Below are 21,798 nucleotides of genomic sequence, written 5' to 3'. Positions count from 1 at the left end.
AAGAGGTTTTTCTCTTTCAAGATTATTACATCAAAAGTTCGGCAGGGGTCTTAAGGTCCTGCGGCGGAGCTTTCCGGTCTTCTCTTCACAGGGAAGGATTTCCATAAAAACAATTTGTTGCAGAAAGAATCCGTTGTATAGTTCAACTCAATAGAAAGAAATATGAAGTTCTGGAACAGGTAGGTTCCAGGAATGGCATGGAGCAAGCTAGACTGCCTCTTAAGTTTCATGCTACAGCAGCGGCCCCTAGAGGCCCTCAGAAGAAGCCTTTTTTATTTTTAGTTTATTTTTTTTTCATTTTTGTATTAGATATTTCTCTATTTACATTTCAAATGTATCCCGAAAGTTCCCTATACCCTCCCCCCACCCCTGCTCCCCTACTCACCCACTCCCACTTCTTGGCCCCGGCCTTCCCCTGTGCTGGGTCATATAAAGAGAAGAAAAGCCTTTTTTAAAAAACGAAACAAAACAAACACTAAAAAACGATAGCTTGACTTGATTTTTATAGAGATATTATAGGTAAGAAAACAGAAGTCATTATAGACTGAAGCACCCAGACTGACACTGGATTTAACCAGCTCATTGAAACAGTGTTAGCCTTCACGACTCTCTGTGTCTGGGTCTATTTCCTGAATCTCTTCATTCCTGCATGGGACACATTATCAACTAAATGCTGGACTGAATTAAAATTGTAGCTTTCTTATTTCTTAGGTCAATATGAATATAAATCACTTTTGAATTTTACAAACTAATAGGTGCTGAGAAATATAGCATGTTCTAAGTGACAAGCTTACAAAAGTTAGGACGTTTAATTTTCTAAGCCTTTGGCCTGAGATGGTAATTTTGCTGCTTTTCTTGGGCTCTGCTATTGACTAGGAACTACGGATGAACAGGGAATTTATACACCTTTATTTTAGTCACTCATCACAGTAATATGCTTATGTTTCACTATCCTTGACATTTTGATATTTTCTTTATTGACTTCAGATGGGTATTATAGTGCGAGCAGAAAGGATGTGGTTGATTTACACAATGTTCTCTTCTGAACACTACAGTGTGCATCAACATCAATCTTAGATGCCTGCTTTTCACCTTAAGTATGCTCTAGAGACTTACCGTTAACAACCACATAAATTCATCTCAACTATTCTGCTCTCTTTCCATTCTCTTTGTGGTACTTACCTCAGAGCTATCTCAGGGACGCCATGAAGGCTCTCCCCAGGTAGATGTTTACACTAGTGATCTGCCCAGCAAACCCAGATGTGAGCCTTCTTTCTGCTGCTCGCATGGCTGTGACCTCATAGACATTCCTCATCACTGTGCTTCCGTTTTCACTACAGAACCTCGATGCCCTGCATGACCACCTCGCCACCATCTACCCAGGGATGCGCGCACCTTCCTTCAGGTGCACTGATGCGGAAAAAGGCAAAGGGCTCATCCTGCACTACTACTCGGAAAGAGAAGGGCTTCAGGACATCGTGATCGGGATTATCAAGACTGTTGCTCAACAGATACACGGCACTGAGATAGACATGAAGGTAATGTTCACCGGCCAAGATGTTCCGAATATTGGAACATTTGAAATGATACCTCACTGATTGCTGCTTGTGGACTACATTAGCGGTACCTATGAGCCAAAAGGGTGTAAACCCCAAGAGGCTCCTCTATTTGGCCTTGAAATGCATTATCCTGGGCGATTTCCCCCTTGCAACAGATTCTCTCTCTATTTATATATTGCTTAAAGCAAGAAGAAATTCAATTCCTCTCCGTGAACACACGCCAGCTGGAAATAGGGTGGGCCATGTGACATGCGAGTTATCAGACTGCGGAAGGGTGAAATGTAAAGAACATTAAATTAGCCCATTTCACAGATCACTTATTCCATGTGAATTCTTTTCTTTTTCCTAAATTGTGCCAAGAACATTTTATCATGTCAACCAAAAGTCTTTGATTGTGTTCCTTTTTTATTTTACTTTTTAATCCAGTTGTGCTGGTGAACTTGGCCAAGCCAGCTCTGGTCTTTTCCTGACGCTATTGATAACGTACAACTCTTGTTATTCCTGAGTGGCAGTTTTAAGGTGTCAATACAGAGAGCATGCAATGCAAAAAATGCCATTTTCCCTTCTCTGACCTCTGTAGTTTCTCCTAACCAGGTACTTTGTTTTTGTTTATTATCTTCAGCCTCAACCATAGATTCGCTGTACAAACATCCCTGTTCTGGAGGCCTACCCCAGGAGGCCAAGAGGGCATTTTCTTCCTAGTCCACTCAAAAGGCCATGTGTGCTAATGGGAAATTCATGCCAGATTATAAATAGTAATTATGTATTAGTAATTATGGGAAATGTTCATAAGCAGTCCCTTACATTCAGATATTATAACTAAGCTAAAATGCCAGCAGTTAACCACATTTCCTCCCATTGACATCTAGGTTATTCAGCAAAGAAATGAAGAATGTGATCATACCCAATTTTTAATTGAAGAAAAAGAATCAAAAGAAGAGGATTTTTATGAAGATCTGGATAGGTTTGAGGAGAATGGTACCCAGGAATCACGTATCAGCCCTTACACTTTCTGCAAAGCATTTCCTTTTCACATCATATTTGACCGGAACCTAGTGGTCACTCAGTGTGGCAATGCCATCTACAGAGTGCTCCCTCAGGTAAAGTGCACACCTCCACCACCTTGTGATCTGACCCCCCCCCCATTACAGGTTCCATATGTTAGCAGGACCGATCCCATGCACTTATAACCTAAATGTGTTTGAAAATATTGAAAACTTCCTTAGGGCTTTTATTTGTGTCTACTTTAATCACTTACAGGGAGAGGAGGAAGTTGTCTGAGAATGGTAGACTTGCTTTGTGAGAAAATCGGGAAATTGCTAAGAGCAGTCAGCTTTCACTCCAGTTTTTGTTTATTAAATAAATATTCACTGCCTAGCTGCCTTCCAAAAATAGCTTTCAAACCCAGCTGTTGACAAGGGGAAGAAGGAAATTTACAAACAAGCAAGATGAAAAAAACATAGACATTACCATGGGAAGAGTGGCAGAGCTCGGTAGGACCCCAGGCTCTGTAGCCACAGTTGGTTTGCACTCCCAGGAGTCAAGTGAAAACTTCCTGTGCACTCACTTTCTCTCATGTCCCATGTTGGGATTGGTCCCTGGCATGTATGCATCTGGGGGTAGCATTTGCTTTAATGCAGGACTAGGATACAGGGGTCTTGTGGAAAGCTGTAGATCTGGAAGCAGAAGAGTGCTTTGTGCTTCCTGTGGTCTCTCCCTCTAAGGGGTGTGACCTCGCCTGTTTCCCTCTGTCCTGACATGGCAGGAGGTCCCTTTAGTCAGTTACTTGCTTCATCATAAATAGGCACTTTGTGTTAATACTTCTATTAATATTATCTCTCTGCGGATGTGTCATAAGAAAGTATTTACTGTTGTTTTGATTTATTGGCATTAGATACCATGGGCATCTTCAGTTTAGAAGTTAAGTGTCCTTCTTTCTCTTTATTATTTTATTTTCATGAGCTTTATATTTATATTTACATAGTACTCACCTAAATCCTTTCTTGTTCCTGCAAATATTTGACATTTGCTTAAAAACTCTGTTGCATACATATAGCAAAATTTGAGGCCACAGTCTGGGAAAATCTCCCACACAATACTTATAATTACTTTTCACTTACAAATATAACTGATCTAGCTTAATTTCGAGACCAATAGCTAATCATAAAGTCAACCTCAAGTAGCTGCATGTTCTTTGCTCTTTTTCTGTATCTTAGCTCCAGCCTGGGAACTGCAGCCTTCTGTCTGTCTTCTCTCTGGTGCGCCCTCACATCGACATCAGTTTCCATGGGATTCTTTCACACATCAATACAGTCTTTGTACTGAGAAGCAAGGTAAGCAAGAACCCTTTGATTAAATGTAAGCAAGGCATTTTGTCCATCAGCAACAACAGAGAGGGGACGTCGACTCTGAGCGCATTCTCTGAGATGGAAGTATAAGAAAGTAAAATACAGCTTTTAAGAGAGCAGTGTTTGACTGGGGACACGGACCTCTGTCAGCTGATGAGAATGAGTGAACAAAATGTTTGAGCAAGTGTCTGGCTGGGAACATCCCAGTCTCACTTAATAAAACCAATGTTGTAACGTCAAGTACGCTTGAAATTCCAATGCTTCTTTCCCCTAACAAGAAGTCTTTGATAATGTCACCACTGATTTACTTTTCTGTAAATTGTTTATAATTCAGGCTAACATTTTTTCTCTAGGGAAAGAAAAAGGATTGAAAGCTCATAAACTCATGTAGTTGGTAGTTTAGATGGCTTCCATACCCCCTCGATTGTGCTCTTGGGAAATTGTAGCAAACACAATTTCCCGAGCATCCACACACTTCATATTCTTCAGTGACTTTCCAAAGATACATCTACATGTGTTTTATAGGCTTGAGACTGACTGCTGCTTTTCAGTGTTTTGTGAATACAGGGTTAGCTTCGCTTAGTTTGGTACCATTCAGTAATGCATGTCATGGCCAGAGTGGAAAAAACACAGAAGCTACCATGAATGCAGGCACAGCAGCTCAGCTGCTGCCTTCCTGAGTGCATAGAAGGGTAGCAGGCACTGTGCTTCTAACAATGCCCTAGACCTGGAGAAATGCCCCCTCTCCTCTTCTAAGGGATGAGCTTTCCCTCCCTTAGGGCTGGGGAGAAGTGAAGTTGTTCTGATCCCTCCAGCTGCTTGGTCAGGCAGAAGCTGATGTTTTGTCTTTCCTGTTAAAGGAAGGGTTGCTGGATGTGGAGAAACTTGAGTGTGAGGATGAACTGACTGGAGCAGAGATTAGCTGCTTACGTCTCAAAGGCCAAATGATCTACTTACCGGAAGCAGACAGCATCCTCTTCCTCTGTTCACCAAGGTGACAACTTTTATCTTAAATGTAATCGGTATAAGTTAAAAACTAATCCAGTGAAACGTCAGTAAACATCACTGGCCAATACGTGCTGGTTGTACATATAAGCTGGATTGGCATGATATTTCAACTCATGCATGGGGAGTGAATGGGCCAAATACACCCTCTCTTAATCCAACAGTATTTGGTCCATGATGCTTATTTTTGCTGAAGTATAAACTGCATTTTCAAAGCCTCATTATGTAATTCTTTATAACAGGAGTGATTGTATTAGACATTTCTAAAAATCCCTGCTTTCTTTATGTGCTATCTTAATCTGTCTCTGAAGCTCTTGTGACATTAGATCACAGGATGAGTAATGTGCTAATTCTATATTTTGTACTTTCAAAATGAGCATCTTGTAAGAGAGCAATTCTGGAAATTATATAATATGTGCGCATAAATGAAGGACTTTTCTGGAGTTAGTAACAATTATAAAAAGACTAACAATTTTTTTTTGTCCAAGTCACTTTAAATTAAAAACATTTAACTATTTTAACAGGGTTGGATTATTCAACATGGTTTGTTCAATTGAAATCTATGTTAAATGTTATTAGTAAGAAATATCAGAAGAGGCAAAGCAGGGGTTGATGCTTTGCTAGTTTTAGCAGTTTAGTATAAGGCTCAGGGGATATAGAGTATGCATCTATAGAGCAATAGGAGATGCTTATTATTAGATTATACTTTGTATATGATACTATATAACAGTAGTTATGGTTTATTTTCTGAGAATCATGTATCATGCTGACAACAGAGATGAAACTGTGATATATAAAGGTTGTTTAAAGTTACTACCATCCAAGGACTCAGTAACATGTCACCTGCCATCGGTGCTTCTCTGCATTTTCATGATTGGATATCCGTCGAGTGACAACTTCACTTTAGGGAGTGTTTCTTTCCAAGGACAGTTAGGTTTCTTTGGAGGGAGAATTGCAAGCCATAGAGTATATGTTTTAATTTTCATGTTCAAAAATTGGTCCTATCAGTGATACATTTACCAATTACCATGAAATCGATTTAAATGGAAAAAATTGTTTATAAAATAATTCCAATATGATTAATGTAAGCTTAGAAAAAGCAATAAGGATTTATTTTTTGAGAGAGAATGTCATGTAGCCCAGGCTGGCTTCAGAGTAGATGTGTAGAGTTGCATTATAACAGATGCTGTATTCCATGACCTCTATAACAAGTGTGCACCATCACACCCAGTTATATAATTTTGAAGAGTATATATGAGGCTTTCTTACATGCTAGACAAACATTAGCTGTGGCATGTCAAGAACACAGTATCTCACAGCCCTTCTTCAGGTGCTACATTCTTCCAGTTCTTACATTCTTTCTGCCATCTTTCAGCATGTTTTTGAGCCTTCTCAGGGATGGCATAAATATTCCCTGTAGGTCTGAATATCCACTGTCACTCCTCAGCATCTTGAGAAGCTCTGTGTCTCTGAATTGACCACCTTCACCGAGGTCTCCGGTGAAAGTTGTGAGTGACATTTGTCTATAGGTATACACATAAATATTTTGTTTAGAATTCAGCTTAGTTCCATGACAATTTAATTAAACAATAGTATTAAGTTCTCTTTTAGGGCCTAAGACACCCTTAGCCATGACCAGGCTTAAAGAGTTACTTGTGTAGAGTGGGCTTCAAATCCAAGCAGAGAGCAGTTGGTTACTCCCTTTATAGTTGTGCGACTCTGTCATAAATGGGCACAGCTTACCTTGCAGGCTGATGCTGTAGATTATAGAGTTCACAGCTGGGTATTGCTATTGATGTCTGTTCTCCCCCAGCTGCCATTACAACACCTTCTAGAACTAAGAAAGCTACACAGCAGGAAGAAAGCTTCTAGATCAGTCCAGCTTGATTTCTTTACACCATAGAGCCAAGATGTGTGTTATCTTCAGCAACAGGGTTTCAGCACCTAATGTAGTATGCAGTTAAGAAGAGTAACAAGAGTCTGTGTTGTCTTAAGAGATTCTCTGGTCTCCCTGACCAAAAGGGTATATTACACCTAGCACTAAAGTATCCTCTTCAATATTGAGGTTATTTCATTCTATCTTTGCTCATGTCTTGTTGGGCCCCATTTGGTTCACTTGGCAAGTGAGTTGTCATCTTTTCAGATGGGTTTATTTTTCTAAGAGGTCTATAAGATATATATTCAATTTAACAAACGGGTTGGCTACTTTTGTCAATAGCACCCTGGGTTATTCTGTGTTTGCATATGGGACTCTATGCTTTGCTTTGACATGAATGTTTCTATTGAGAACACATTCAGAGGCTCTTCTTCTTAATCTGAAGTTCCTTACTAAAGTTAGAGCCAATATTTATCATTTTAGAAAAAAAATGCTATCTTGAATAACTAGAAATAATAATTTTACATGTTAAGAATTAATTCAAACCAGTAAAAAAAAGTTTTTAAATGCTTAGCTAATTAGTAAATTTTTAAATGGACTTTTTACTTACCAGAATTGTAATGAATCAATCAAGATTATTATAATAACGGTATAGAAAAGGTAATGTTTAGGTTACAAAGATTCATAGAATTCAGGGAGGTCAGATAACACATTTTAAAAATGAAAAAACAATGTCAACCAAAGAAAGTAAGACTAGCAAGAGAAATGAAAGTCCAAAGCAAGAACAGCATAAAGGCTCTAGGCAAGGAGTCTTTCTTTAAAAGGCATGTGAGGAAGGTGGCTAGACCTCGGGAAACCAATCATTGCCTACAGTAGCACTGCAATTACAAGATTATTAAAGTCATAAAGCAAATCGAAGTGGTTCTCAATAGAAACATCATTACTCCTGCCACAAGCATGGAGATAAATTTTTCTTCTGGTTTTTATGATAAAGAAGAACAAGGTAAGTTTGTTAAATGCACCAGCCTTCTATTAATATCTAAGACAATATCTGTGGGGCAGCTTTCTGCATTATCTTTCAGTGAAGGTAGATGCCTTTCAAAAGTACAGCTCAACATGTATTTCAAGTTTGCTGATTGCTAGTGGGGTTTTAGATACACTGAAAGCAAAGCCATGTTAGGTCAGCTTCTCCTTGGGTCTCCTCAACCTGATCGTCTGAGCAGTGAAGTTGGAGAAAGAGAAAGCTAGATGCCACTTGCTGTGGCTAGGGCTGACCCCACCACCTGGACAGGGGGTGCTGATTTTAACTCAAGCTCTGTGTGACAGTGTGATGAACCTGGACGACCTAACAAGAAGAGGCCTGTATCTGAGTGACATCCCTCTCCACGATGCTACCCGAGACCTAGTTCTTTTGGGAGAACAGTTCCGGGAGGAGTACAAACTGACACAAGAGCTGGAAATCCTCACTGACAGGCTGCAGCTTACACTGCGAGCCTTGGAGGATGAGAAGAAAAAGACAGACACGTAAGAACGGGAGGGCAAAAAGGGCTGGCTTTTATTCACAATTTTCTATCGTTTGTATAAGGTTATCATTCATTCTCTCACTTGGAGAGTCTGGAACCTCTCATGTCCCTGAAGACTACTTGGTTTAGTCTCCTCATAATTATTATTGCTTTAGGCTGTGATGAGATCAAACACCACAGTAGGGATGTATGTCAAAGGAATCTGCTTGTGTTATGGTGGCTGAGATGTGAAAGGGAAGGATGCGATCTGTGTTGGTCAAAGGTGTTCCCAAGTGGGCTAACTTCTCCCCACTGGGTCTCACCTCTTAAAGGTTTCACAAATCTGCAGTGGAATCCATATCTTCTACATTCCATACTAAACATGCTGCTGATTCATGTCACTGCTAAGCTGTTAGCTTGAGTCCCATTTCTCTCACTAGTCTACCATCTAGTCTTCAGAGTTGACACCACTGTCACTAGAGTTTGACTTCTGAACTAGACAATAAGGATCCACCACAGGACCCTTTGTTTTGGTTTGCCCATGGTAGAGTGGATTTTTAGAAACTATTTGCACTATTTATGGACATTGTGCTTCTTTAACTTCCATGACTGATTTTTAGATTTATAGATAGGATTTGATTTTAGAGTAGAGACTTTATTTTGAAACGATTTCATTATAAACCATCTAGTTTTATTTAAAATTAAGCTGCTGTACTGCTCACATTGAATGTTAAGATCTAGCTTCATTGTTGCATGAAATGCTTTCTGTTTACAAGCTAAATTTAATCACTGACAAAATTCCACTGTGCTAGAGAGGAAGTAGACAGCTCAGGTCTGTTTTTCATATTTGAACTTTGCCCTTTGGTCAAAAGGATGAAAAGGATAAGAAGGCCTCCTTTTTCTTGTTTCTTCCGGCTGTGAGCCCAGAGGTTTTTGCTTTCCTTCTAAATCTACCCACTCCCCTCCTACTGTTTATTGGCCACAGTCTCTTCACTGAGATTCCCAATGCCGTGGTAGCAGTATTGCCTACAGAAATAAAATGTCTGCTCATCTGGACTGCTTTCATCTCTTTTATCAGTTTCTTCTAGGAAGGAGTGAGTAGAAATAAGACTAGAAAGCAAATTTATGTTGTCAACTGTGGGTTTTGCAATATTTGACATAAATTTTATTCCTGTCATGTGAACGTGTTTCTCTTATTACACTATTGGTGCAACATTTTAGATGCTCATATTGACAACATCAAGCCTGTCATTGTCATAAAAACAGGGTAAGAAGCCAGGACTACAAATGAAAATGGTGAAGTTCTATTAATGGCCTTGTGTTTTTCCCACCTGTTCATTTGTTTGGCTTATTTTGAGTTGGTTTGAAACAGTTCAGGATTGGGGAGTAACTGTGACCACAGCAGGCAAATGGCTAGTATGTTTCTTTGTTTTGTATGTAGCTAACAATTGATGCTGGTTTTAAAGGATGTCTTATTAAAACCCAGCACAATGGCACTGATGCAGTAAAGAGGCCCAACCAGAGGGGTAAAGGCTCACCAGCATCTTACAGTGCTTTCCGCTAATCCCACAGATTGCTGTATTCTGTCCTTCCTCCATCTGTTGCCAATGAGCTGAGACACAAGCGCCCAGTGCCTGCCAAAAGATACGACAATGTGACCATCCTCTTCAGCGGCATTGTGGGCTTCAATGCTTTCTGTAGCAAGCATGCATCTGGAGAAGGGGCCATGAAGATTGTCAATCTACTCAACGATCTCTACACCCGATTTGACACCCTGACTGATTCACGGAAAAACCCATTTGTTTACAAGGCAAGTCCTCATGGGAGCCTGTTGTAGTGCAGTACAGGTGTGGGCTTCCAGGACTCCCCTGAAGAAGCCCATGATCACTGTATTGGACTGTAGCTGCTTTGCTAGCGTGTTAAGAGTCACTGCAGGCCGCTGGCTTGAATAATTTCCTCATTGTAAAGAAGTGTATTGTTTGATAATTTCATACATATGGTTATATTCACACCACACGAGTCTTCTCTTACCTCCCTGCCTTCTCAATCTTCCTGAGAAGTGCCCCTCCCACTTTCATGTCTTTTGTTCCTTTTTTTGTTATTGTTTTGTGATCCATTCAGTTGAACCAGAGCTGCTGCCAGACATGGGTATGGAGCTGTCCACTGAGGTATAGACAATGCACCAGTAGCCACACCACTGAAAACCATGACTCCCATTTCCTCAGAAACAATCCCACATCTATAATTTAATGTTAACTTGCCCAAGCTTTGTGCAGGCCCTGGGAAGGCACCCAGAGCTGCTCTATGATCCTGAGTATAACAGCCACATCATTCCCAGAAGGCAAAATGTTAGGGAATTCTCCCACATCCTCAGCGTTTCCATTTTCTTCTGGGCCCTCCTTGCAGATGTGCACTGAGATTTGGGGGAGATGATACAGATGTTTCATTTAGTGCTGGGCGTGCCATAGTCTTCCGCAGCCCCTTGACCAGCCATGAGTCTCTGCATTGCTCACCACAGAAGGACACTGTTCTGAGTAAGGCTGAGGGCAGCACTTGTCTATGGCATAAACTTCAACCTGGAGTAGCAGTTACCACTTAGGAAACTTTCTTTTCATTGCAGCCATGATGAGGTTTCACGGAGCAATCTCTGGCTGACACGAAGTATCCCGCAGTTTCTTTGCACTTAGGTTAACGAGTCTGTGCAGATTGTTTATTACATTTAGTATAAACACAGCATTCATTTTTGAACTCAGCCAAAGACATTTTTTCCTAAAATACATAAATGCTTTTCACTGTGAAGAAGCCATGGAGCTTGAGAAGGGTCCTGGGCCTCAGGTTTACTTTTAGATACCATCAACTTGAAGATAAACATTTACAAGACATCTCTGCCCTTTGTTTTAAGTAGAAACAAATATAATATTGGAAAACTGAAGTCAGTGGAATATTGCTTTATAAAGGCAAGAATGTTACTGATGTCTCTAGGCTCCTGGGGTACTATAACTTCATAAGAACTATTTATCTTGTGGTTCTTTTCTGAGCCACAGTGCTACACTTGGTGAGCACTCAGAACAGGACATGGTTTAACCGACTTTGCTTATTTTGAAAAAAGAAGGTGGGTGGTGTCTGAGGAATGATGCCCAAGCCTCCTTCATGTTCACAGAGATACATACCTATATAATATGAACACACAAAATAAACCATTACATTTAAAAGTTAAAAGTATAATTAAATGAACAATTAAAATATGGGTAGAAGCCAGGAGAAGATCAATGAACTTCAGACAACAGCTCCTGTGTTATTGAACTGTTGCTGCTTCAGGAAGAATGGAAGTCATAGAAGGTTTTCCTGAGGCCCGTGCAAGCAGGAGAACCATAGTCTGGAAAAGCCAGCATGGCCATGCACTTCTGTATCCTTGGTGATGGGAGAGATGGAGGCAGATGGATCCCGAGTAGTTGCTGACCAGCCAGTCCAGCTGAACTCAGCTCTGGGTTCTGAAAGAGACCCTGCCTCAAAATAAGGTCTTTCTCTCTCTCTCTCTCTCTCTCTCTCTCTCTCTCTCTCTCTCTCTCTCTCTCTCTCTCTCTCACACACACACACACACACACACACACACACACAAACACATACATATACACACACATACACACACACACAAAGAAAAATGGCATGCACACATAAATATTCTACTGAGTTATAAGGGGATCTCAGATGAAGTGATCAAGACACAAACTGCTGGCAAATGTAAATTACAAATAATTAGAAGGTTCTAACCTGCTAGAGCTCACGCTGCTAAAGGGGATGATGATGATGATGATGATGATGATGATGATGGTGGTGGTGGTGGTGATGATAAACTATCACTTTATGTCAACCATTGAATGTGTAAATATGTGTGTCACCATAGGTGGAAACAGTTGGTGACAAGTATATGACAGTGAGTGGTTTGCCAGAACCCTGTATCCACCATGCACGATCCATTTGCCACCTGGCTTTAGACATGATGGAAATTGCTGGTCAAGTTCAAGTAGATGGTGAATCTGTTCAGGTGAGTAAATAAATGGAAGATTGGGGTGCTAATAGCTCAGGTGATAACTAGTTCGTATTCCTTCTGAGGAAAGAGTTAACATGTACAAAGAGGGACATTTTTGAATGCAAAGAACCGATTACATTTCATTCTCCGGTAGACATGGGAAATGAACTAGCTCATTTGTTCTGTGGATAGCATGTCCTGTGGATGATGAAGCTCCCAATGTTTCTGTTTTTGTGGTTTCATCATGGAAGTTACCCACTCTTTCTCATTGCCATTTTCATCTTCAGGAATATTGCTCTTCACAGAGAGATATTGAATGAAGGTGTTTGAGGGAGTCTATGAAATACATATGTTAACCATCACGACTGTTGAAGCAAACCTTTGCTCTCTGCAGATAACAATCGGGATCCATACCGGGGAGGTGGTGACAGGTGTGATTGGGCAGCGGATGCCTCGGTATTGTCTCTTTGGGAATACTGTCAACCTCACAAGCAGGACAGAAACCACAGGAGAAAAGGGAAAGATAAACGTTTCCGAATATACATACAGGTACAGAGGGAAAAGTCGTTCTATTTGGCGGGTACCTTGCGAGTGGACTGTGTGCTTTTGCTACCTTTAAATCATTGCCACCTCCATGTCTCCCCTGTGCTACTGCAACTATTTTTTCGTTGGAGAAGAATGTGCCACTCTTTCCACCAGAAACCGTCCTACCTCACCCTGAAGGTTTCCAATAAAGCACCATGACTACTGGGGACTACCACTGCAGTGTTGGAATCAGGCTGGCTTATTGTCTATGAAACCTTTATCAAGTTGCCCCTCTATTCCATCTCATGACTTTTAGGTGTCTCATGTCTCCAGAAAACACAGATCCACAGTTCCATTTGGAGCATAGAGGCCCAGTGTCTATGAAGGGCAAGAAGGAACCAATGCAAGTCTGGTTCCTATCCAGGAAAAACACAGGCACAGAGGTATGGCTCATCAGAGCAGAGCTTTTATATTTTTTTTTCCTGAGAGAGATGATAAAAGTGGGGAGTTCGAGCAGAAACACTGGAAATGCACTCGGAATGCAAAGAGTTCTTGCTTCCAGTAAAATGGGACATCACTATCTCACTGATGAACCAGTTAGAACGAGCTCTGCTTTAGAAAGTGCTGTAAGGTCTCCTGCTTGGGTCTTGTGATGAAGTAAAAAGCAAAGCCTCCGGCAGAGGACGGCTGAGGTTTCCTTCCTCACAGCCCAGCTCAAATGCAGTCCAAGTGCTGGGTTCCCCTGCTGCACCCTATGAGATCTCACACATCTGTATGATGGCCGTATCATCATATGGCCTGGTGAGCTTTATCAGTCAGGAAGCCAATTATCCCCCTAAGAAGTGCAGAAACTCGTGTGGCATGTTTGAGAGACTCTTGATGACCTGGTCTCTCCTGAGTTCCACTTGAAGAGATGCCTGATTTTGATTTTTCAGAATCTAAATAATTCCTTAGGGAAGATGTAGGTTCCTGAGTGCTGAGATTCCACTCTAAGGATAACCCATGTCAGGGATGCACTGTGCAAGTCATGTTTGGCCTCTTCACAAGAGGTCAAATTAGAAGCCCAAGTTCTGTTTGTTCCCTCTTTGATGCCTGTACTCCTCAGAGGGTGTGAGATAGCTTGAGCACATATCTTTTCCTGTGTGTATACATCCCCTAAAACTGTTTTCCTAGAATATAAGCAATACTAGAGGGAACAGAACAGCCACTTTTAAATAGTTAAACTTTTCCAGTTGTTTTCACTCTGCTCAATAACTTGTTTGTGAGGCCTGTTCATGGGTGCCCTTCAGAAGGGCCCAACTGTCTGGTGTCAGTTTTCTTAGTCATAAGACCCTAAGAATAATTTCCTCTCATCCTGGGGTGAAGATGTTTTATAGAAACTGTTGATATAAGTGCATATCCTATTGTCAGAAACAGGGAAATTGTTTGGCGGACATTGTAGGCTTCTTAAGACTGATGGTTAATATTTTTTTTCCACCCATTTAAGGAAACGAACGAGGAGGATGAAAACTGAGTGTCAGGTTGTGGAACAAAGAGAGCGTCGGTTGGGTTCTAGTGACAGCCTAATGTGTGTGTCAAGCCAGGAGCACGGCTTCCCTGTGGATAGCAGTTTCTACTTGCCGTTTTAGTGACCCAAGGCTTTCTCCTAGTTACACAGATCTCACACTATGGCTTACTCGACGTTAGCTCTGCTTTCACGTACTTTTAAGGTCTCAGTGTATTTTCCAAAGTCTGGGTTTTGGATGTGAATGATTTGATGTGTTTCTTAAATTCTGCTACAGGCATTGCCTAGACCGATGTTCTAAAAGTGGTAAGCACCCACTATGCTAAGTTTGTTAAAGCTGATAAAACGAGAAATAATAGTATCTGGCCATGTGTGTATATATCATGGCTCAGTAGATTTGTTTTATGCTTCGTGTATATGTGTGTGTATATGTATATTTTAATGACTATACCACAAAACAAAGTTTATATCATGTTGGAGCATGTCATTCTAGAAACCATTTTGTAAACGAGTGAGTCGAAGTTTTAGGAAAAAAAAATGGCAATTTATTTCTAGACTTCTGAAGTAAGAATTAGTATGCTATATTAGGAAAAAAGTGACTATTTTGAAGTATGTCAATTCCCTTCTGTAACTCTATTATTGCAAAAATTGGTTGCTCGTTCAAATTTTATGCCAATTACATTTTATCTAACATCTACGTTGCCCTAATTTGTACTGAAGTCCTTGTATATTGGGTTTTGTAGACTACTGGTGGCTGTGACGGGGGCTGCATTGTTTCACACTGAATAGTTGCATTTACTTTAGCAAGAATTTGGGGTCAAACTATGTCCAAGAACAAAGCTGGAAATACATAGCTAGGACACTGCTATTGGAGCCCCCCTTTGGTCTCTCTCCAGGCTTGACCTTCTTTATTAGCTTAGAAGGATGTCAACTTATCCAGGATGTCATATTCAGGATATTCATAAAAATCATTTTAATTCCAACATAGAATGGACTGAATTCCTGTTGGTACATTTGGCCTATCATCCTTTAAATGTCTCTGCTAATTTATTGATATCTATCTTTATATAATAGAATGAAAGTACTTTTGTGTAAAGATGTTTGCCTTTAAACTTAGTATTTCATATCAGCACATCAATGTATGTATAAATGTTACATGTTAATTGTGTAAAAGAATCCTCAATAAATTATTTTTACCACTTGCCTACAGTGCGCGTTAATTTAATAACATGATATTGACACCACTTGTGATTTTCCTTAACCTTTTATTTAAAGGCATTTTATAACCTTGTTTGTGAGCTATCAATTAATTCTGATTTTTCTACATTTATAATTTGTTTTCAGAGCTGGGTGAGGAAACCAGGGCATGGCATATGCTTGGCAAAGGCTGCAGCAGTGAGCTATACCTACTCCCCATCTGCACTATCAATTTTTAATAGTTCCTCTTATTAATATTCTGGTTTTGTTTCTGTTCCTTTGAGACAAGGTATCACTCTTTAGCCAGCCTAGCCTTGTTCTTAGGTAACACTCCTCCTGTGCGACTATTGAGATGACAGGCAAGTGCCACTTCAGTACTAACAAAGAAACAGCAAATGATGAGACAGGAGAGAACCATGCATGTGAAGATGAAATTACCTCAATCAGAAGAGCTCACTCACTGTATATACTATACTCTATACACTATATACTATACACTGTACACTATGGATTATATACTATACGCTATGTACTATATGCTATATACTAATTATATGGTCACTGCACATAGATAACATGTTTAATATTTATACCTGTGAAGGATGTTTAATATAAAGAAATGATAATAAGAGAGTCATGAGATTGGTTAATGAAAATTACAGCTACATCGACATCTTCCTAGGCACACTATCTGTTTAGCAAGGATTCTTTCTGGCTTACGCTGTCTTAGGAGTTTCGGGCATGCTTTTGGGTCTGACTGTCTCCCTCAGACTCCTGTCTTCTAGACACTTGTGGATAAGTGGCACGCTCTTCATCCTGGTGCTGTTGTAGATAAAAGGTTGCAGTGGAAGGAAGTTAGGTCACAGAAGTAGCGCTCTGGACTGAGAGATCCAGTGTCCCCTCCATCCCACTGGCTTCTTCACTGTCAGAAGTTGAGTGCCATCATTCCTTCTGTGATGTGTTGCCTTGTCACAGGTGCTAAAGCAGTCACAACCATGGGCTGAAACTCCTGTAGTCACAGTCTGAAATCAAAGCTTTCCCCTCTTCTTCCTGGGTACCCTGTTACTGTAAGAGCTCTCTAACGTGGAGTGTGCTAATAAGCAAGACTTCTCTGCATTTAAACCATTTACTTGCAAAATTGTACAACTTAATTGTTCTGAAATGTCGAAAAGGTATAAACCACCCAATCTGAAAACTTGCCAAATCTTCCTTAAAATGATCCGCTTCTCATATTCTCCCTCTCCGTTCCACATTCAAATTTCTTTCCTATGTAAACTCGCTTTGTTTCTAGTCTTTGTCTATACCCTTTAGAGAGCAGTGTCACCTTAGCCAACGTCATCTGCTAGCTGCTGCCTGTCCGAGGTTGTGACTCCTCTGTCCGGAAGCACACTATCTAGTTGTATATCTCGTTGGTTCACTGTAATTCTCAAAGAGCCAATACACTTCCTCTTTTCCTACATGTTGCCTGCACTCACCAGAAAATAAGCAGTTGATAAAGCATCTTGAGTGAAGGAATAGAGGGAGCAGTCTGTATGGAGTGGGTATAGACTACATTTTCAGGAAGCTTGGGAAGTGTATGGGACTGGGGGAATGAATGGGCAAGAGAAACGCTGTTATTAAGGTATTATTAAACTGGTTCTTGAGGGAAGTCCTGCTGCCATTGGTGTGGGCTGAATTAACAGCAGAGAACTACAGTAGGTGGTTTTTGGCAATGACTATACTTTCTTATGGGCCTGCACTCAAATAATGGAAGGGCAGAAGGCCAGTTGAGAGCTTCAGGTTCATTACTTAAAGTGTGTAGTAAGATGTGGGTCAAGGGGTATGAGGAGAAAGGTAAACAGAAGGCTACCTGTCCAGTTATCTGATAGATGGCACAACCACTAAATAGGATAGAGGGTGCAGAAAGGAGAGTGAATTTGGGGGAAAGGTCATGAGAATATTAGACATGGGTTGTAGAGTGTCTATGACTGCATTTATGAGAGTAATGACCATTCTCTCCATGGGACATGATGAGTGCAAAAATATTGGGGCCATATAGCTTTAGTTTCCACATAATCTATCTGCAGCCCATGACTGTTACATCCACCAAATCTTGTTATGCCCTCGTTCTTCCATTGTTAAAATTTAGAATATAATAGTTGTTACTAAAATTATTGGTTGATATTTTAAATCAAGACATCATAGAATTAGACCCTGGGTTCAACATGTTGAGGATAGAAACATAACCAAAGGCATGCTCATTTTCAAATCACTGGGAATGCATTGTGAATGCTAAATCACGGACAGGATATGGAGTCATCGGAAAACAGTAGTGTCAGCAAACAAAACCTAGAATGGGTTCGAATATTCAAACAACCACAATGAAAATTTTCTCCAAATTAAACTCAAGTCAGTTTGGATTAATAAAATTATTTTCATAAAAAACATGTAAATATACATGTGTATTATATTTACCAGCTAATTATTTCATTTTGTTTGAACCTATGATTGGCTCACCAGAGGATCTGCTGTTTTCTTTGTCTTTGAAAGAGAATGTTTTTTTGCAGTCTTTACCTAAGTGGGGTTCTTAATATGCCGTCTGTAATAATGGCTTGCATACCGCTAGAGGGCAGCAGAAAACACCATCTGGTAGTAAGACTAAGGACAGTCAGGGACTGACCCAGTTCCTGGCTAGGAACTAACAGTCACTTTCTTTGTGCAGCTTGGAATTCATTCTTACTTTCCCACAGATTCAAATGAATGCTACAAAACTTGTACTCATTATGAGATATCAAATCTACTTTTATACACCTTGTTTATAAATTCTGACCAGCTGGTCCCTGCTTATTTGTAAGGAGGTGAATAACTTTAGTAGAATAAGCAATCTGTGATGGAAGCTATAACACAGTGGGTTAGCATGCAAAGTTCACCTACCTCCTTATTGAAAGCTGTCAAGTAAAAGCAAGAAAATACTGCTTAAAGAGTTATTTTTCCATTAATTAATTAATTAACATCCCAATTGCTGTCCCCTTACACAACCACTCCCTCCATCCCCCTTCCTTTCTCCTCTGAGAGGGTGGAGGCCCCCCTGGCTATCACCCCACCCTGGCACATCAGTTTACTTCAGAACTAGGCACATCATTTCCCACTGGGGCCAGACAAGGCAATCCCGTTAGAGGAACAGGATCCACAGGCAGGCAACATATTTAGGAACACCCCTCACTCCAGTTGTTGGGGGACACACATAAAGACTGAACTATGCATCTGCTACATATGTATAGAGGGCTTAGGTCCCTGCAACATGATCATGTTCAGTGGTTCAGTCTCAGACCCCAATGGTCCAGGTTAGTTGACCCTATCAATCACTCCTGTGAAGTTTCTATCCCTTCCAGATACATAAGTAACCCCCCAAAACTCTACCAAAGAACAGCTGTAGCTGAAAAACACCTTCAGCAAAGTGTCTGGATACAAAATTAACTAGAGAAAAATCAGTAGCCCTCCTTTATACAAACAATAAAAAGGCTGAGAAAGAAACCAGGGAAACAACACATTACATAATAGTCATAAATAATATAAAATAATATAATGATAATATAAAATATCTTGTCTGTAGTAACTTTAATAGTCTGAGTGGAAAGATCTGAAAAATAACTCATAAGAAATAAAGAAACCTAAAGGCAAACTTAATGTCTCCTCTACTGGCTCGTAAGTCCTGGGACTTTTCAGTCTCTGCTTTCCACCTCTCTGTAGAGGCACTGAGATTACAGATGTGCATTACCACATCTGTCTTTTTTTATGGGTTCTGGGGTTCCAAACTTCTGTTCCCTCTCTTGTATAGGAAGCAGGTACCCTCTGAGCCATCTTTGCAGACCCTCCTTGCCCATTACTGAGGTACAGATCACAAGTGCCCATCAGGCGGTTTCGGATCAAGGGAAGAGATAGGAAAGTAAAGCACATCCCCCAACACTTGTTAATAGTTTCCCTCTGTGATTGTCTACCTCACAAGGACAAACTTCAGCAGAATCACCCATCCCCATAAAGAAAACACAGCGTTAAAACTCTGCAATACCGCGGGGCCTGAGCTGGCTTTGTGATGACGCACTGTGCCGGGTGTGAGTACAAATCACAGAACTGAGAGTTCTTTAATTTTCACCTCAGCATGTGCCAAGCCTGATACTAAGTCCTCTTCTCCCTTGGCAGTGCTGCAGTGCCAGAGCACACACCAGAAACCATGATGAATGTGCCCTAGATTCTAGGACAAGGTGAGGACAAGGTCAGAAGAAAAATCAAATCTGAGTGGATGTATACAGTTTGAGTTCAGCATATGACAAGAGACCAAACCCCTTTTCTATTTGCCTATTATTTAAAAATTCCAAACATGTATATAATGTATCTTGATCACACACCCCCAATCCCTCCCTCTAGCACCCTTAACATATCTCTCTTCTTTACCCCAAAATTCATGTATTATTTCACTTCCTTTTAAGTGTGTTATGAGTGTTTGCCTGCAAGAATCCCCTGCAGAAAAAGGTTTTTGACCTCCTAGAGTAACAGACAGACAGACAGCTGTGGATCTCCATGTGTTGAGAAGCAAACATAGGTTCATTGCAAGACAAATATTTGCTTATAACTACTTGGCTATTTCTCCAGTTCATCATTATTGTTGTAGGGGTCATCACCATTATCATCATCATCATCACCATCATCATCATCATCATCAATCATCAGTTTTACAATCTACTGAGGAGCTAGTATCTTTGAGTGTTTCAAAGAGGTTTCTGAGTAGTGCAACGATATTTTAAGAAAATGTATTTATTGGTTTTGTTACATTTTAATTATAGAGAAAATTTAAATAAGTGAACATTACGACTTACTACAGATGAAATTATCTATAATAATTTCATCTCCACCTAATAATATTGGTTTCATTAGCAAATTGAAAATGTGTTCCCTACAAATAGAGTCTACTAAAAATAGAATGATGTGAGGTACAAATACCAGTCACCTGGAGCGTGTGAATTTTAAAATTCAAAAATCCCTAGTAATCATTCAAAAAAATAAAAAATAATAAAATAGATAAGTAATTGAATAATGCATTATTATTGAACACAGCACAATTAAAACAAAATGTCCAACATTTTAAAATTGTTAGCTTCAGAAGTTGTGTTGAGGCAGCCATAGTTATACCTCATGTTGGCAGCCAAACTTGGTAGTGTAAGAATCACTAAGTGGTACTGGCTTTGAAAGAATGAAGTGGTCATGGAGAGCAGGAGAGGCTTGTCACTAAGAGGCCAGGAAAGGCCATTGGCCGCAGGGTACAGCCTTATCATAGCAACTGAAGGTCTGGTATTGAAGGGGGCATGCAGAGACATTGAAGCTTGGCATAATTAAGAATATTGCTGACAGTGAAGCCAAGTTGCAGCAGAAGACCCAAGCATTTTGGAGATGCGCGTACCGTGGGATGACCACCAAGAACAGCAGCAGTCTTAAAGTGGAACCTACCTGAGCTTAGAGGAGAAACTGTGTGTACTACACAGGGCAGAGATGGGAAAGTGACCCAAGCCCTATGGAAGAGCCCAGAAGATGGTGTGTGAATCTCAGATAATCAGACATTGAGATATTTACACTTCAGAGTAATAGTCTAATTGTTTACATGTTCAGTCTCATTATTTTATTCATGATGGAATGGAGTGCATGGACTTTAGTAGAGATGCCAAGGTCAAAACAAAAGTGAGTGGTAAAACCAATGTCTGTACCTGAAACCCAGTGTGCTAAAGCCCCCAAAATCATAATATAAATCAACAGTACCTTCTAGATGTGACCAAATCAGATGGTTATAAATGTTGTGCATCTCTACTCAGGCAAGTGGAGGTTTTTTTAATAAATATGGCAGGTGGATTTTCCCTAAGTTGCCACTGCTGTTGCCTCTGCCATTACGTCCTTCTTCCTCCCCACTTCGCTCCCTCCTCCCTCCCTTCTCCCTCCCTCAGTCCATTCCTTTCTTTTCTGCTGCCTTCTCCTCCTCTTTAGCTCCTCCCCCTCTCCCCCCTCTCGCCCCTCTCCTCCCCTTCTTCTCTTTCCTTCTGTTTCTGGTTAAGGTTTTTATTTTAGTTCACATATTGAAATATAGCCCACCATGGTGATGAAGCCATGGCAGCAGGACTTTAAAACCCTGGTTTCAATTGCACCTATAGTCAGGAAGCAGAAAGATGAGAACGCTGTTGTTCAACTTTCTGGTTTTATTCTTATAAGTATCTTTCATTTATCCAATGA

At 40.4% G+C, this 21,798-nt stretch overlaps 1 protein-coding gene across 1 annotated transcript in view; it reads left to right on the top strand.

Annotated features, from left to right (window-relative positions):
- Gucy1b1 (guanylate cyclase 1 soluble subunit beta 1) overlaps nt 1–15,593 on the top strand; it is a 42,803-nt gene extending 27,210 nt beyond the window's left edge. The window contains exons 5-14 of the mRNA XM_021196028.1: nt 1,341–1,538; nt 2,429–2,659; nt 3,776–3,892; nt 4,768–4,901; nt 8,115–8,312; nt 9,863–10,100; nt 12,195–12,335; nt 12,715–12,869; nt 13,162–13,288; nt 14,332–15,593. Coding sequence (XP_021051687.1) covers nt 1,341–1,538; nt 2,429–2,659; nt 3,776–3,892; nt 4,768–4,901; nt 8,115–8,312; nt 9,863–10,100; nt 12,195–12,335; nt 12,715–12,869; nt 13,162–13,288; nt 14,332–14,358 — 1,566 coding nt within the window. The 3' untranslated portion in view covers nt 14,359–15,593. The remainder of the gene's footprint in view (nt 1–1,340; nt 1,539–2,428; nt 2,660–3,775; nt 3,893–4,767; nt 4,902–8,114; nt 8,313–9,862; nt 10,101–12,194; nt 12,336–12,714; nt 12,870–13,161; nt 13,289–14,331) is intronic.
- Nucleotides 15,594–21,798: the final 6,205 nt, after the last annotated feature.

This window comes from Mus pahari, chromosome 4, assembly GCF_900095145.1.
Source record: "Mus pahari chromosome 4, PAHARI_EIJ_v1.1, whole genome shotgun sequence".
NCBI classification, from domain to species: domain Eukaryota; kingdom Metazoa; phylum Chordata; class Mammalia; order Rodentia; family Muridae; genus Mus; species Mus pahari.
The sequence above is the reverse complement of the archived record's forward strand: the minus strand, read 5'-3'. Positions and strand labels throughout refer to the sequence as shown.